Source organism: Chroicocephalus ridibundus, chromosome 8 (genome assembly GCF_963924245.1).
Source record: "Chroicocephalus ridibundus chromosome 8, bChrRid1.1, whole genome shotgun sequence".
NCBI classification, from domain to species: domain Eukaryota; kingdom Metazoa; phylum Chordata; class Aves; order Charadriiformes; family Laridae; genus Chroicocephalus; species Chroicocephalus ridibundus.
In genome coordinates, this window is record NC_086291.1 from 3,793,359 (window position 1) to 3,810,608 (window position 17,250).

Consider the following 17,250-nt stretch of genomic DNA (forward strand, 5'->3'; position numbering starts at 1 on the left):
TAAAGGACTGGCAGAAACAAAGCCACGGTGCTGGAAGACAGGCGTGGTTCAGAAGGGAGCGATGGGTCCCTATCTCGAGCGGTTAGACCGAATCTGTGCTATGAATGGACACAAGCAGAAGACACTCTCTGTAACACAGTCAGTCCCTTTCCCCACCCTCTTCAAATAAAACCCCAAGCCCCCAGAAACCAGCGTTTCCACCTTAGGCACTGGTGAGCGGTCACCAGGAGATTTACCAAGCAGCCCAGCCTAGCAAAACCGAATGCGGGTCTTGACAACTAAAACCTCCGGGTTATCAAGCTTCTGAAGCACAGCCTCTCGCTGGCTGGGTCACAGGTGGCGATGACTTTCCGTGGAAAGGCGCTGGGACGGCCACTGGGTGCCGTGGCTAACGTTTAAGCTGCCTGGGGGGCTCTTGGGTTAGGCCTCACCTCTGGGTCCTGTAATGACAGGTCGATGGTGCTGTGTGAAAGCCGTTCCAAGGGAGGAGGTCTGCGAAGGCGAGGGACTGCTGAAACCAGACTTCTCTGACTTCTTTAATGTAGTTGGCGATGGCATTCCTGGCAAGAATGATTGATAAGTGCAATTTAATAATGCTAGGTCATGGAACGACAGCCTATGCATTGTGAAAGTGGGTGCAGAAGCAGCTAGAAAAACTTAAAGGACAAATGAAACGGAATACAACAGCAAGCTGAAAGCTCACTTTTATTTGTGGTCTTTTTTTTGAGGCAGAAGCAGCCATGGTTTGCTCCGAGAAACGAGTACTAAAAGGCAGCCATATTTTTCTTTTAAATCTGAAATATGGATAAGATGCAGCTTATTATTTCTACTGAAACCTACTCTGCTTTATTTTTAGAAATCTGTAATAGCTGGAGCATTTGGATTTTTACAGGCTTTTTATGAGTTCTGTCTTTCACTCACTGGTTTAGTAGATTATTGCAAATGGATCTTTTAAATGTGCTGCACGACTCAAGGCACAACTAGAGAATGAAGTTTTCTGAGTTCAAACTCTGCCTCTCCTTACTCTCTTGACTTCAAAGGTATATATTTATGTGGTTCCCTTTTGCTTTCAAATTTTTTTTAAAGGGTGAATGGTATTTGTGTCTTGATATTAGAAGCCACACTGGAATTATTTCAGAGTTGTTATTATGCCCTTGAACTATATCAAAGGCTTCCAATGAAAATCAGAGTTAAGTTGCCATTGGGTGAAACCTCTCCCGTGGACAGGCAGAAATGGTGTAATGCTAATATGACCGGTTTGTTATACTCTGTAAGAGTAACTCCTGTTGATATCATATCAAGCCCGTGGCACCGAAGAAATTAGTGGAATGACTATATTGCAATAGGCTCTTAAAATCCGAGCCTTTTCTGCATACGATTTGTGCCTGGATAAAAGACTATTACAGCACATAGATGAAGAATATGTACGTGTGTCCCTATTATTCTCTATATTTTTATAGCTGTAGAGGCATATGGGTATTCTGATCATCTGCACATACTCTGAAAACACATCATTTCCAGTATATACAGTACATCAGACATTTTGCATATCCGTAGGGATGTAGCAAAACAAAGGTGCAGAACAGTTGAGGTTTCAGGTGCGAAAGCGAAATATCAGACAATGTGGAAGTTGAACTTCCACTAGCAAAGTCATTCAACCTTATTTCCAGCTCTGTATTTTATAGAATTTAATTGTTAAAAAGTAAAGAGAGAGGCCTGGACAATATTATCTCTGGACGATATTATTAACTTTATATTTAATAACACTAGTTTTATAGTCCCTGGGATGTTGATTGCAATATGCAGGAGCCTTCTTTTACTTTATACGCTGCACTGCTGGGGTCTTAATGGTTTCAGTGAGGTTTTCCAGTTTATATTTCAGAAAGTTAAATAAAGTAAAGGAGTGGTTAGAGTTCCAGTGTTGTACTTGCAGCTTTCCGCCTTGAAACAGTTTGCTACAAGGGTTTGCTGTCATGGTGTTGTGTCATGGCAAGAAAGGTTCCGCACTCAATCTTTCAAAAATAAAAGTTTACAACTGACAGACTATTGTGCAAGAAAAATACTGGGTTGGGTTTTTTTTCATACTGGTCTTAAGGACTTTGGAGTGGGGACAAAAGCAAAAAGAGCTGGTTCAGTTTCGGGGTAAGAGAGAAAAGGAGACTGAACTAAGGTGTTTCACTGCAATATTCCAACGCTGAATTTCTGCTCAAATGGCGCGTTGGGATGTAACTTAGTTATTGCTCTGTGTTTGAGTGTCCATATCCAGGACAAGGATACTCAAAAGAAGTAAAGGTGCTCTTCACCCAGATTTCCTTATGGTAGAGGAACTGGGGATGGAAACACCAAGTGAGTGTCAGCCCCAGCCCTAAACACAACGTCGAGGGTCAGTGGTGACATTTGTGCTTGGGGAGGGGTAGAGGAATTACGCTGGCGGCAGCAAGGCCATGGGTACATGTGGGTACATCTTTTCTGTGCTGGGCTGTGGAAGGGGCTCCGTTTTCCCCCAAGGAAGGTTTTAACGTAGCAGGCTCCGTCCCTCTTAAGTGCAAAATATCATGGATAGAACGAGAGACTGTTTATGCACGGGGATTATCACAGTAAAACACGCCTGCTTGTGAGCTGCTCTAACTGCAAGGTCGTGCAGCACTCTTGCGTGGAGGCAGAAGGTCCCTCAGGCAGCTGATGGCTCTGCAGCCCATGAGCAGAGATCCAGGAGGGGACTGGAGTCCCGGGCAAGCAACGGAGGTCACGGAAGGAGCAAGGGCTCTAAGTCTACCCACTGTATGGTTCAGCTGGCTCATGAATTCTCTGCTTTCCCCCATATCCTCTAGTTGCGTACCCTCTTCGGGGTTATGGGAAAGGTGATAAAGCTTCTGAGAAAGTGAAGAAGCTGTTCTTTTAGCCCTGTGCTTAAAAACCTGCTTGACTCATCTCAACCCTGGTAGGGCTAGAGAGAACAGTGGAATATGTTTTAAAGCTGTAGCAAGTTCATGTGATTGAGTCCAAACACTGGAACTCGAGGAGCTGCAACAAAGCTGAGGAATGCCCTTGCACTGTGGCAATGCTGAGCAGCGTCATGTTCATGTGGGGATGGATTTTATATAGTCGAGGCAGCTGTCTTCACGTGAAAATAGAGATTCTAATGCAACACGATGTTGTAAAATTGCGTAGAAAGACAACTTGAAGCACTGATAATTGGTTCCTACTTTTGTTATATTTGTTTGTTATCGTCATTCTGATTGCCACTATTATGGCTACTTTGTGGTTTTTATTTATTTCAGTGTATTCTGAAATGTATTGGTTTGGAACGGTCCAACTCTACCATGTTTTTATTTTGTTTGAGGTTTGTAATGACACATTTTATTTTGAGTGATCATATCCATCAGATCTCAAGAAAAAAATGGCTGCATCCTAGTTCAGAAGAATATGCAAACAGGAGCTTAATTACATCACTTAATATTGACCAAGAGAAAGAATGAGATGAGCTTGCCAGCTCATTTCCAAAGCATGTTTTGTCCTTTAAGAGGGGAGGGTATGACAGAAAGTTAGGCAGTGCAAAGCAATTAGCATCATTCACATTTTATGTTGCGCTAGCATGGTGCTCTAGCAGCAAAATTCAAACATTCGTTGAATGGGTTAATAAAAGAAGAAATACAGTCGGCATGCAAGAAAAAGGTTTCCAAGAACAAGCCAAAATATGTCCCATTCTTCTAAATTTATCACAGCCATGTCACATTATCCTTGAGACTGCCAGGAATGTCAATTTTTTTGCAATTTTAAAAAAATATCTCATTTAGCACCATATGTTTGGTTAATGTGCCTGATATATCCTGCGTATTCTTTAGTCCATCCATTTCTAATACTCATTTTCTTTTTTTTCCCCCTTGCTAAGCCATATGTTACAATGCTGGTCATTCCATCAAAGCTCCTTTCAGGAGCTGAGAGCGAGGGAACTCGGGTTTAATCACCCACAAAAATTAAAATCTGATACTACAAGTGTCACTTTTAGGTAAGCAGTCTCAACACTCCAGTGAGCATTGTAGGTGCCCAGTGCCTATGAAAACCAGCCCACCTATGAGATGGCATGGTGTATATTAACAACTGTGAGGCGGGAACTAAGATAAATGACTAAATATGGAATTAGGTGTTTAATTTTTGGCACCCATGCCCGAGACTCTTGGCTAGTTTTAAAGGTCTTCTGTTTCGTACCTAATGAGTTTTAACACATTTAGTGGTCCCCAGTCCGCAGCCTCCCCTCCTGTGTTGCTCAGGGATGCAGGAAATTAAAAAGTTAAAACTGAAGCTACCCAGGGCAGAGCCAAGGGAGGATGCTGCTGCCTTGCGCCGCTTTCCTCACCGTTGTTCCCAAGAGCTAATGAATATTGGGGACCACTGCACTGAAAACCAGATTTCAGCACTTCGCATGGCCCCAAGGAAGGGGCAGTGCCAACTCGTAAGGACACCTCTGAGTCCCGACTCTCCTCTGTCTCCTCTCTGGTGCGGGGAGGCAACAAATTACAATATCCCCCAACCCGCCTCAGCTGCGCTGGCCGGTGAATAGGGAATGGAGCCAAGGATCCTCCCTGTTCCCTGCCTCTTTCTATCCATCTGCTCCGAGCAAGGAATAAACAAGAACAGCCAGAACACAACGGCTGGGTAACCCAGGTGGGGTTTAAAAGTGTTTCTTACTATTCTGTGTATAGGACGGTTGTCCAAATCACAGCCACACCTGGCACTTTTAGGAAACACAGATTTCATAATGCAGGTCTGAGTCTCCTCTGAATGTTATTTAGAGTGCAAGAGAAGAAAATCAGACTTAGTCTATTTTCATCTTATGGCAGCTTTTAACTACAGAATAAATGGAAAAGTTAATTGCTAAATAAAAAAGAAAATAAAGGGATTTGTGGCATAAAACACAGATGGAAGTCTGAGTGGGTGTGTTACTTTAACTTACTGTACTTGTGTTCATGTGATTCTATAAGTATACGTACGCCAAACATATATGGTCTTAGCCTGCTCCCATTAACACAAATCCGTTTTTTTCACTGGACAGAGGGAACCGGATCAAAGACCATGATGGTGCTAAATGGAACAAGATGTGTACTTTCGTATTTTTTTCCAAAAGGAAATATTAATTTGACATTGGTTTTTCAGTTGAAAAGAATTTTAATTGCAGTACACAATAAGCAGAAAATTCAGACAACAATAATCTTGAAACTGTTAGCAGCATTATATTTCTATCAAGGAATTTGTGTGCCTTTTCAACATTAGAGCTTTCTGAATTTTCATTAATTTGGCATTTCCCTAAACACACAAGTTATTTTGTTCATTCCACATCATGCATCACACCCTTCTGCTCAATGCATAATGCAAGCGAAAATGGGATCCTTGTCCTTGAGAGACTCTGGTTACTGGAGCCATTGCACGGATGTTGAAGTCCCGCAGTAAGACTTTCCAAAACTCTGCACTTCGCAAACCTCCAGCCCAAGTTTAATCAGTGAATGCACAGGAATACTTCATGCTCCTCATCTTCTAAGGGGCACTGGAGCATTGTGATGGTTTTAATTCCTCTACCTCCTTATGTTTGCCAGTACTAGAAACGCACCACATAAGAGTCTTCCTTGAGTACAGCTAAAGATCTTCAAATTTTCATGTATGAGGCTGACATATATTTAAATGGACCAGAAAATGATGCGTGAGAATTGAATGCACAAATCCTTCCCAGAACCGATAAATATCTATAAAACTATTTCCCACACACCTATGTACCTTGCTAAGAGAGGTACTGAAATTAGGATTAACTTCAATGAAGTGAATGGAGTCACAGCTGTGTAAGAGGAGAACAATTCCCCTTCTCTCCAAATCTAGAGCTATATCTGTGCCTGTATCTGTATATCCATCCGATTTCATTTGATTAATTACTAACTTGATTCTGACTGCACACATCCCAAACAATAACTCCATCTCAAGTTAGCCACATTGGTAGACCAGCTAAATTTCATCTCCAAAGATGACTTTTGGATAATGACCCCAATATTCCCAGTAGCTCTCTGCCACTAGATTCTTGATGGAGATTTCGTAACAAAAGCTATGAATGAAATAGGGTTTGGATCTTCATTCTCAAGGGGTGCTATGAAAAGGAATCACGGAAGCTCAGGTATTACCAGGTGGACAATGAACTCAACAACATGCAGAACAAATAGATGATGCAAAAAACCAAGGTGGCTGTTGAAGAAAAAACTGATACATGGGAAAAATTTTTCATGGAATTTTCATACTTCTGTGCAAATTACTCCAGCAATTTCACTGAAATCAGTATCAACAGAAATGCTGATCAGCTGCTTTTTTTTTTTTTTTTTTCTGGGGGATTCTTAATTTCAAGCTTCTTGAAATTTTGATGGCTATACTACTGTCAATCATAATAAATCTGTTCTACTTAATGCTGAGCAAACTTTATTTGTCATCAGCTGAGATATGATCACACTAACTGCCATCCATCAGTTTACTGTATTAGTTGCTCCAGTATACACAAAACACAACGCAGATGGAAATGCCCTCATCCTAATGAAGTGCTCTTTAATTTCTACGTTCTGAATAGATACTTCCTCCCCTGGCCGCGTTCTGAGTTACCGTGATCACTGATGAGCTACCTGCCAGTGAGTACCTTGCTTCACAAGACCAAATCCAGCTTAATAAACAATGATTTTACAGGAGAAAAATGAAAGCTCCCCCTCTATTCACTTATCAAACTACTGCATATGCATCACCAACACACACAACCAGTTTCCTCAGAACTCGACATCTGACAGATCATCAGGAAAACAGAGCTAATCTATCCGTACCCATCAACGTCGTATCATAGGTGACTGCCAGATACTTAAGAAGCTATCCAAAAGAAATGTCACAACTCTTTTTCAAGACACTACAAAAGAAATGTTCCAAATAAAATAAAGCAAATGCACGTACAAGTAAATGAGCCAAAGAACTTAATAAAAAGAGATTGATTAAAATGAGGACCAGAATGTTCAAAAAAGACTGAGAGAGAGAGGTGCCAAAGGCGCATTAAATGGATTCAATGGCTTTGGGTTTTAAATGCTTTTGGACTCCTCAGCAATTTTTAGCCAAAAATGATAATTCAAGTTAGAATCAAAATTCTGATGTCACTTAGGAAAAAGAAGGTTGAAATTTCTCCCTTGTAAAGGAGCGCTGCTCCATTTACAAAGGAGAAACAACAGCTTATGCTGATGGAAAATCTTGCCTACAGAATTTTAAAACTGAGCACTACAATATCCACCATTATTTTAAAACCCTACCCCATTAAAATCTGCCTTCAATTATTTGGTGCAATGTTCCCGTAGAGTGTATTACCTTATCTGTTTGTACCTATGTTTACAACACCAGCTGGACTGTTTTAGACGTCTCAACTTAGCCTTCGTTCCTGCTTTGTCACCCAAGTGGTTCTTTCATAACTAATAAACTAGTACTCGACATATTACCAGTTTCTTCAAAATATAATTTCATGAGTTCTATATTTAAAAACTTTAATGAGAAGCATAATAAACAGCAAGATAACAGTTCATTTTCCCCCTTCCATTTAATGTTAGTTTCAGTATAACTTTGCATTGTATAAATATGTATTTTAATAAGAATAAGAAAAATTTTCTAATGACGTCTTTAAACATCTCATCGTTTAAAATTCATGACTACATTTGTTTCTTTTCAAATGTTATTTGAGAGTTTTTCAGCATACTTGGCAGATTAGATCTAGCAGCAGGGACAAACTGCAGCCATCCATAGGAGAATATACCTTTATGTGGGTGCTTTGGGGATAGAACATCTATAGCTGTAAGGCAAAAAATGCCATCATAAATTTGGATGGCATTTACAAAGCCCTCTAAAAAGTCTTTGCATATGATTATAGCTGAGGTATGATATTTTTGCAAGTAAAAGACCCAGAATAGATTTATGTTTCAACTATATCTTCCTGAGATGCATATGGATGCTAAATTGCAAGTGATACTAAAGGGAATTTTAGTAACTGAAGAGGATGGAGTCAAATTTCCCGATTTTTTAATTTATTTTATTTTCTCAAAAATAATTTGCTCATTATTTGCGTGTCATCAAAAGATCATTGGCTATTCCGGCTAATGATGGTTGCTAAACACCAAAGGCATGAGATGGAGATGGGTAAATATGCAGATTTTTTTGACCTGTGACCTCAGTTACTGCATGTAACTGATGATGACAAGACTAAGTTTGGTGTTAATGTTGGTTTTGAAGACTTAATCAGTATACACTGCCATTGAACATATGTTTTAATTAATAAAAGAGCTGCAGTCAGGATTGAAAATAGCTCAGGTAATTTACCATGTACTGTAAAGTCACCTGATTTCTGCGCAATTTGAGGTGAAGAGTTTATAAATTATTCCAAAGAAAGAAAGAGTTGCAAACTGAATTCATGTGCATCGTACCAAACTGAAATGGATTTGTAATTTGACAGGTCAAGAGTGTACTCATGGAACTGTTATGTATTGCTATCCAGTGGTTCTTGGTATTTTTACCATATGACTGCCTAGGTTTGACAGTCACGGGACTGAGCAGTCATCTCATTTCTCCGTAACACAAAAAATAATTTGTAGCTGACCTACAGCTGCTGTGCCCTCTTACTGGAAAGCGTCCATTGCCGGTTGCACACCGGCGAGCGCCCGCTGGAATGGCACCGCGGACCTGCCACCGGCAGCTCCCGGGCAGCAGAGACTTAACCCGCTTTCCAAGAGATGGGCTCTCAGGCAGGTGATATCAGATAGGTGAAATCAGCCTCGTTTTTCTGCATTCCCAATGGCTTCAGGATGGCGAGAGGAACAAAGAATCCCCCCCGGAAAAAAAAAAAAATGTTCCCATTGCAGAGAAGGCAGAGCACAGCAGTTTGGCTTTGGCTTCATTTCCAGAGGAGCCGTGTACGACCGTGCCGCCTGCAGGTCCGCTTGGGTGATCTGCCCAACACCTCTCTCATCTACCCAGCAATTTAAAACACATCCGACAGAGAGGCAGAGGGCTCGCAGGGCAAAAGTCCCGGCAAGTTTCATGAAATCAGGCGCGGGAAGGGCAGAGGTAACAAATAAGCGCTCCCTCCAGTACTGTCACTCGGCACGAACTCTCTTCTTACTAGCCAGCGGAGAACCCCCGCGAGAGGGACACCTGGTACATCCCCCCACCCAACACAAAATGTCTATGCACCGAGAACAAGAGCATTGGCATTGTTTGAATAAGCACACCCACCATGTAGTGCTCCGCGGTGTTCGGGGTTTCTTAGATATCCTAATTTTATAAAAGAAAGTAAAAGAAGAAAAAAAGAAACAAGGTGAGAGAGAACACTATCATATTTTGTAGCAAGCAGGATACTGTGTGAAATCTTGGCCCAGTGAAGTGGTAAAGGGGAAGCTTTCAGTTTGCTTAAGGGAAAACTTACGAGCAAATAGTAAAATTACCAAAATACCACATTGCAGAAAATGGGTGCATTTAGGTTCAATTAAGCTGTAAAAAAGGAAAATGGCACTTTAGCTTACAAAAACGAAGGCAGCCATCAGAAGTAACTTTACAAGATTTGTATGCATGAGGATGCTGCTTCACTGGACCAAGAAAGCTACAGTATGGGACAGGATTTTTTTCTTTTATTAGACACTTTGCTAGATAGCTTTGTCGAACCTCAGAAACTGCTGCTCTGGCATTATGAAATAATCCTACGTAACTTGATCTCATGAGCTTAGGAACACAGAAAAATAGCCATGCCAAATCAGATTACAGGGATCCACCTAGCCCAGTATCCTCCCTGACAGTGGTAACTAATGGATGCCTAGAAAAGAGTAAAAGACCAGGGAAAGCATACAGTGATAATTCTCCAAAATACTCTCCCAGCCTCCAATGATTTGCGATTCAAGGACTTCTAGGACAAAGTTGGTATCATGGTATTGAAGATACTCGAATCCAAATGCACAGATTTACACCCCCCCCTCCTCCCCTTTTTTTTTTTTTTTTGGATTTCTACCCCCATGAGATTTCTACTCGTCACACAAAAAAGGTTTCACAGTTTGGTGCTGGCAAGTCCAGTGTTCTTGCCACTAACTCTGAATGAGCTAACAGCTTTCAAGCCCAATGATGTTATGTGTATAAGAGCATCCAACACTTTTTCCTACATAAAAAAGTGACATGTGTGCTGAGGTGCTCTAAGTGTATATACTTTGGGAGATTTCATATATATATATTTTTTTTTTTTAAAAAGCAAGAATCTGGCTGTAAATTGATATTAACATTTTTTCAGTATATGTGTAAAACACATGTTTCAGAAGAATAGAAGAGAGAAACTGTCACTCACTGGGAAGCTTTAGAGCTATCTGGCTCCCTGGGAAACTGCATGCAACTATTCTGGTGTCCAAGGGTTTGACCAGTGAGTTTCCTCTTCCTGCAAAGAATGAATGCAGAAGTAACAGAGAGTCTGAGGGGGAAGATTTTTAGCAAATGGCTAAAGATACTCCTATTCTGCCCACTGCAGCAGGTAGGAAGCAGGTGGTGGTGGAAGAAAAAGGGTGGGAAAGGAGAAACGCCTACCTTCCCCTGCCAGGGCAGGAGGCTAACCTAGGAGAGACTCGCACAGCTCAGCCCTCTGAAATCCCTTTGTGATGCTGCATCGATATGCAACGATGCCGACAGGTCATCGCAGTCCCAGCACTGCCACACAATGTCAGGACGTTCTGCTCTGATTGTCTGGGGTCTTGCTGTGACTCCCTTTCAGGATGGAGCATGGCTCACCGGCGCTTGGTGATTGAAACTTAGCACACCGGGGTGGCGCAGCTTCATTAGCGCTGCTACCAGTAACACAAAAATCCCGTGTGCCCAGACAGGAACAGTGACTTCTTTAGCATCACGCTAATTTTACGATCCACTTTTCAGGGGAGTTTTTCTGAACTTTTAATTTTCTAATCGAATCGGTGCCTACCTGTGAAATTTGGACGTCATTTATAAAAAGAATCATTAACAGTAGGGGTGTAAAAAAAAAAAGCTTATCCTTTCGTTTTTGATGGCATATTGACTTTGTAAGAGTCTAAAGGCAGGAGTGATATATTAGGGAGTCCCTGTAACTTTACTTAAAGCAAAAATTAGAAAGTGATCGAAAAGTTTTATAGAGGAGAGCAGAAATATAATTTTAAGCCTCTTAAAATTGCCTGAACTGTGAAATCAAGTAATGAACACTAGAAAAGGATCTGTCAGCTGGAATCAAAGCTTAGACTAGTCAGCATTTTCTTCCTAAACCTTATTATGGCAAAGATTTTTCATCTCTGCACTCTGTTCATCCCAACAAATAAACCGGCTTGACCTCCACCTGTTACTGGGTGAAGTCCGCTGTCATCTTTGACTAAACCCTATTCTTTCCCTTCAAAGCCCTCTGCACCACTGAGAAGGTGGGAAGACACAGCTGTGCACTGATTCAAGTTGATACCAGCTCATAACCAGACAGCATTTCACAGCACAAATTACAAGCAGTAGAGGAGGGGAAAAAAAAAACTGAAAAAAAAATGTAGTGCCAATGAATTCTGGAAGGGGGCAACATTTTTTCATCAATTTAACAATGAGATTTTCATAGAAAGAAGTTCTTTTTTGTGTGATATTATGAACTAGTGTTTGAGGCAAGAAACATTTTGCTTATGCCGTTACAACAAACCTGTGCTAACACCACATAGGAAGAATTGAAGAGCATAATGGAAGCTATTTGTGTTTCTTTTATATTTCATAAGTTGAATGCATTAACTGTTGCAAAGAGGTTCAGCTCCAAATGCGTGTAGGTTTCTAGACTTAGAAACAAGTCACAGCTATATAATGTAACATTGCTAAATAATAAAAAAAAAAAATATTATGGAACACAGAACAGCAAGATATGTCATGAGGAAAACCGTATAGCTATAGCAGTCATTTCTTCAAATATATCATCGTGACAAAACCATGTAAGAAGCTTTCTAATACAAAGACATATCAGAAAAAGCCATTTCATATAAAGTTGGACTTCTCTGGGTGATTAATGCTACGTTCAACAAAGGAGACAGTGTCTGTCTAATTACATTAAATACTTATCTTCTAGGGATTGGCAGGGTGTTTCTGCTCAATGTCACTTTTCATGACAATGTAATGATAGATCCGTTTACTTACCAGTGCCATTAGCAAAAATTGTACTGTTTTCTCAACTGCCCTCATATCACGAAAATATTTGATTAACACACTGTAGCTTATCTAATACTCTAAGCAACATATTCTGCATAGTTTTCTCTCTATTAAAAGAACAAGATTACCGCTTGTGAAATTTTTATTGCACTCACACAAAAATAAATGAATAATGTGTGATATACTTCAAGTATCTTACTAGTTCACAAAACAGGTTTATTTGCTTGAAAATATTAACTTGTACTTAAAATATGAAGATTTTGGGGAAAACAAGCAAGCAAAGTCAGTGCTCTGAGGCACTACTTCCCACCCAGTCTTTAGTTATTATTTCCTTTTCATTTCAGCACATCTTTTGAAACTTTTAATACCTTAGGAAAAAAAAAAAAAAAGAAAGAGGCTTTCATTCCTTTGCTGAAAAATAGATATGGCCATCTCCCAAGTCTTTAAAATTCACTGCATCGTGAACTGACTCTTCAGAGTCCTGCTACTGTGCCAACATACAAAGAACAATAAACCTCTGGAAGAATGTACACAGCGAAGGCAGTTTATATAGTAACAAGATAATTTCATAAACCTATATTGAAGAGAAAGGCTGTGATGTAACGTTCTAGCAGTATATATCAGCTACCTGATATTTACTAACAAGGTTAAACTACTATCTGTTTGTCTCAGCAGTCTTCATAATTCACTTTTTAATGGATGGACAGGAAAAGTCAGCAGTGTATGGCACAGATCATTTTAGAAATAGGACAAGACAGCTTACGGCAGTATCTATTTCAAAACACGCTCCATCTTTCCATACGATCACATCAAAAGTCTATACTTAGCAACTACAATGCTTCAAATCTACTCATAAATCCTTTGAGGGGTAGATTTCTATTTCTAAGTAAAACAGCAAATTGGAAAAAACAAAGAATCCTGAGGAGGAGGTGTCACTGTCAACTGGTACCACGTATAGCGCATCAGTTCTGGTCTTCTTGGTATCTCATGCCTGTGCCGGAGGAGGCCCTTGGGAAGTTTCCTTGGCTGAGGAGTTAGGACATCAACCCCATTTTCTTACAGCTCCTCACGCTGCCGCGAAATGGCAGCAAGAACGAACCAAAACTGACTCGTACGAGGCACAGCTCGACACAGCAACGAAGAATTAACCAAAACCGTCTTTTAAAATCCCGTGCAAGTGACTCTTGCGGCGAGAGGATGACTCCGCAGCCAACTGCCACATATGACTCTCCAAATTAATAATGGATTTAGGATATTCATTCCCTGAGCTGCGAGGGTTCGGGGTGTGTCTGCAATTATCTAGATATAAGTCTGACACACATTATCCTTCTATCAATGTCATTTCCCGTAGTAGCCAACAGATTATCAGCAGCTTTGTGATATTCCAGGTGTCAAAGAAGAATTAAAACCGCAACAATTGCACAAACAAAGGGACAAAAGACGGGATACGTGTTTCTGAGCCCTGCATATCAATTTAATATGTGCAGCTGACAACGATGCAAATGTCCTCGGGAGAGAGGCAGCAAGATCCGTGCCCAAACATACACACACCACCGTCAGCAAGATGGCAGGGAACAGAAGCAGTAGGATTCCCAGCCCAGGACACATGCCTCAGCAGGCAAAGCAACCCAATGAAACAATCCTCTGGTCGGGGAGAATTTTGGAAGCACCTGATATGGAAAAGGGCCCTAAACAAGCCAGATGGTACTTTTAGCTGGCAGCAGAAAGTAGGAGACAGCCAAAAACATTACAGCATTTCCCCAAGAGGCCAGCAAATCGATTTTTAACCATTTTTTTTTAAAGTGACGCTATGAATATAAAAAATAATGTTTCTGTGCATTTTTAAATCGCTAATTTTATGAATAATACACTTAAGAAGGCAACAACTGGAAGAGATGAGAAAGCAATGGATTTTCCCTTTCCCAGGGTGGTTGTATATTTGACATCAGGTTTCTATTCAGTCACTGCCACTGTTTACTCTGCATTAAGTGCCAGGTTTTGTTCAGGGTTTTCCACATAACATTAAAGAGTGAAATCCTGCAAAAGGAGAGAAATAGCACTTTAAAATAACAACGGCACAATAGCCCACAGGACATGGGAGAAATGTTGTTTGCAAGACTGCTGTGACCTCTAAAAACCTGCGCTCCCCAAATTATTGGGTTTCTAGATGATCATTTTTTAACAGAGGGCAAACTATTTATTTAATAACTTACAAGTTCCCATTTGGAGAAGGATTTGCATAAGAAATACAGCTGTTTGGGGGATCTTTTAATTTTTAAAATCTCCAAATGGCCAGAATTTGCAATTCCGGCTGGATGACAGGACTCTTTCCAGGAATCATTCTGATGTCAGATGTCGAACCCATCCTTTGACAGCCAGAAGCAGCTCCTTGCGCAGCAGATTAGGTGTGGCCAAGCAGTTTTCACTCAAGGAATGGAAAAGAGATGTAGGTTTTAAGGACTAAAAGAGCAGAGCGAGACAGAAGAGTCATGAAACAAGTGGGAATGGCCACTAGCCTTTGCTTCCAAGAGGCACCTCACACCTAGGATTGGCCAAGCTCAGAGGAAGAGTCGGGATTATGCTTTACTTTCATTTGCCGTTATTTCGGTTAGGAGTAAAGGGAAACCCTACGACAGGGTTAAATCTGGACTACAGCCAAAGTGCTTTCTCCTGTTCGGAGCAAGGTAGTGCATTAGCGTTACTGCATCACAGATAATACTCCGGGAGACAAACGTGGGCTGCTGTAATAAAAGGGGACGTTACACTAAGTACAAAGGAAGTCCATACATTTATATTTTTCAAACCTCATTGACTGTAAATCCTTACTTTTAAAATGAAATGTATTTCCCTCCTATAGGTGGAACCTAAGACTTTGTCTCCAGCCCTTGCTGATATAAAATAGTCCCCTTCTTTTCAAGATTGTGCTCTTGGACACGAGGACTGCAGGTGCCACCTCACTTTGCTGGTTTCTGGGGGTTTGAAGATCTGCACGCATATCCCAGCGAGGCAAATGAAGGCTATGCACAAAACAGTAAAACAGCCTATAATTTTCCAGCTAATTTTAGCAATAGGATCTCTTATGTTATGCTTTTTGGTGTATATCACACTAAAAATAGCAGCAAGCATCGATGTAAGAGAACAGCGGAAAGGATGATCTCACTGGGGCTGCGGGCGGTGCAAGAGCCATGCGGGGAGCAGAGGTGGAGGAGGCTATGGATTACCTGCTCTCCCTCGAGCAAGACAACAGTGAAATCAGAATAAAACTGTAGCCAGTATACACACTAGATGAAGACACTGCTGTACTTTAAGTTTTTGGGGAGCTGGAAAATGAAAGAAAATTGAGAATATGTAAACAGCATCCCGTATTGAGTGTCCTTCTTACGGTCCCCCCAGCGGGGCTGTGCTGTATGGGGTAGCACCGCATTCCTGCCGTAAGCACTGGGGTTATGGGTCAAGGTTACAGACTACCCACTTTGGGTGAACACCGCAGCTGCTATCACAGCACATATACATTCCTGGAGGTATAGGATGGCTCTGCAGCCGCTCAGCCAAATTGTTACCTGAGCTAACAGGCTGCCAGACAGATTTCTCTGCTTTCCCATGCTCACTGACTGCTGCTGTCAAAGTGTTGGGGCAGCACTTAACTTGAAAGAAAGTAACCAGGGGATGATTTATTCACTACTGCTGGCAGGAAAAAAAAACCAAACCCACTCTGGAGCATCAAGCAAAATGATCGGGCAACAGCCAAAAGAAGTGGTTCTTCCTTAAACAGCACCCAGTAAAACTGGAACTCGCTGCCATGGGATGTTGTGGAGGCCAAAATAAAGAACGGGTTAAAAACATCCGAGCACAACTCCGAAACAAAAGTCCACTGAAGGCTGTCAAACACAAAGATGCAAACGGAGCCTCTGGCTCACGAAACCAAGCTGTTTTCTGCCAAAATCCGCAAGGCTCTACTCTGAAAAGCGTCACTGGATGCCTGTCCTGCTGTTGTATTCTTTCCTTACGCGTCCACCACCAGCTCTTGTCAGAGACAGCATGCTGGGCTAGGTGAGCCTTCAGTCTAGCTGAAAAAGCCATTTTTTCCACTCTGTGGGCAGATCCACGGTTTTTTGGAGGCTGGAATGTGCTGTACCTGGCAGCTGAGAAACGGGAAAATCGCACTAGGTATCCAGCTCCATGAAATTAAGATCTCAGGATCGCTCCGCGCTTTGTGCGGAACCAGGGGAACATCTAGGGCCAGTGCGGCAGACACAGTGTGGGAAAGGAAGCCAGAAGAAGAGATGTAATACAGTTTGCTTCCTGTTCCCGTTCCTGTACCATCTCCTCTCCGTCCCCTAACACCTCGCATTGCACATTTTGGGTGAAAATGCTTCCTTTAAAATAAAGCCTGTTTTCTCCTCTAAAGCGAAGATCAAAACCTGTGCGCAGAGTACAGTAGCCGCACTGTGTGCTACGCAGTAGAGTGATGGTTGTACTGGGAATGTTAATAAACAGTGCCGAGAGCAGAACTTCTGCATAAAAAAGGGTGTATGTTACATCTCTCCCCCTCTCCCCTGTCTCATGCAATATTTACACAGCTGTGCTTTGTAAAATGTGTAGGGGAGTTTTTTATTATTATTTTTTGGTAATTTATTTACCTAAGATAGCCCAGCATCTGTTTTGTGGTGAGCTTCTTTCACAAAGTTTCACAGTTGCCTTGATTGATGCAAAAGGAGGTCATGGTCCTTACTCAGTGATCCTAAAACCATTTGTTTCAACCACTTAGCCATTCTATTTGGCCAATTCGTGTTCTGTTCTGTGTTTTTGGTTTGTCCTCTGCTTGGAAATGCGCATATCCCCTGGGGAACTGATCTGGCTAGGTGAGTATTTTAGTTATCTGTTTTATAAAATGCAGAAGTGCACAGGAATTTGCAATAATATGCATCATTTACTGGCTCTCAATATGTACTGTATATTGGCTCTGAAAACGACTAATATTTTCCAGCTGCCTCCAAAAAAAAAAAAAAAAATTGTTAAATGCAGTCTTTGCAGTGGGTC

General features: G+C 41.3%; 1 protein-coding gene across 15 annotated transcripts in view; it reads right to left on the reverse strand.

Moving 5' to 3' along the window:
- The window catches only part of NFIA (nuclear factor I A), a 362,170-nt gene that overhangs the window by 53,950 nt on the left and 290,970 nt on the right, over positions 1-17,250 (reverse strand). For 4 of the 15 annotated variants that reach the window (XM_063344271.1, XM_063344270.1, XM_063344269.1 and 1 more), the window contains exons 7-9: positions 10,373-10,459; positions 9,280-9,318; positions 432-560 (exon numbers count right to left, since the gene is read on the reverse strand). The exons of 3 other annotated variants lie outside the window; for them this stretch is intronic. In XM_063344271.1, the coding sequence (XP_063200341.1) occupies positions 432-560; positions 9,280-9,318; positions 10,373-10,459 (255 nt within the window). The remainder of the gene's footprint in view (positions 1-431; positions 561-9,279; positions 9,319-10,372; positions 10,460-17,250) is intronic. 8 more of the 15 variants (XM_063344284.1, XM_063344274.1, XM_063344280.1 and 5 more) reach the window with 4 other exon arrangements.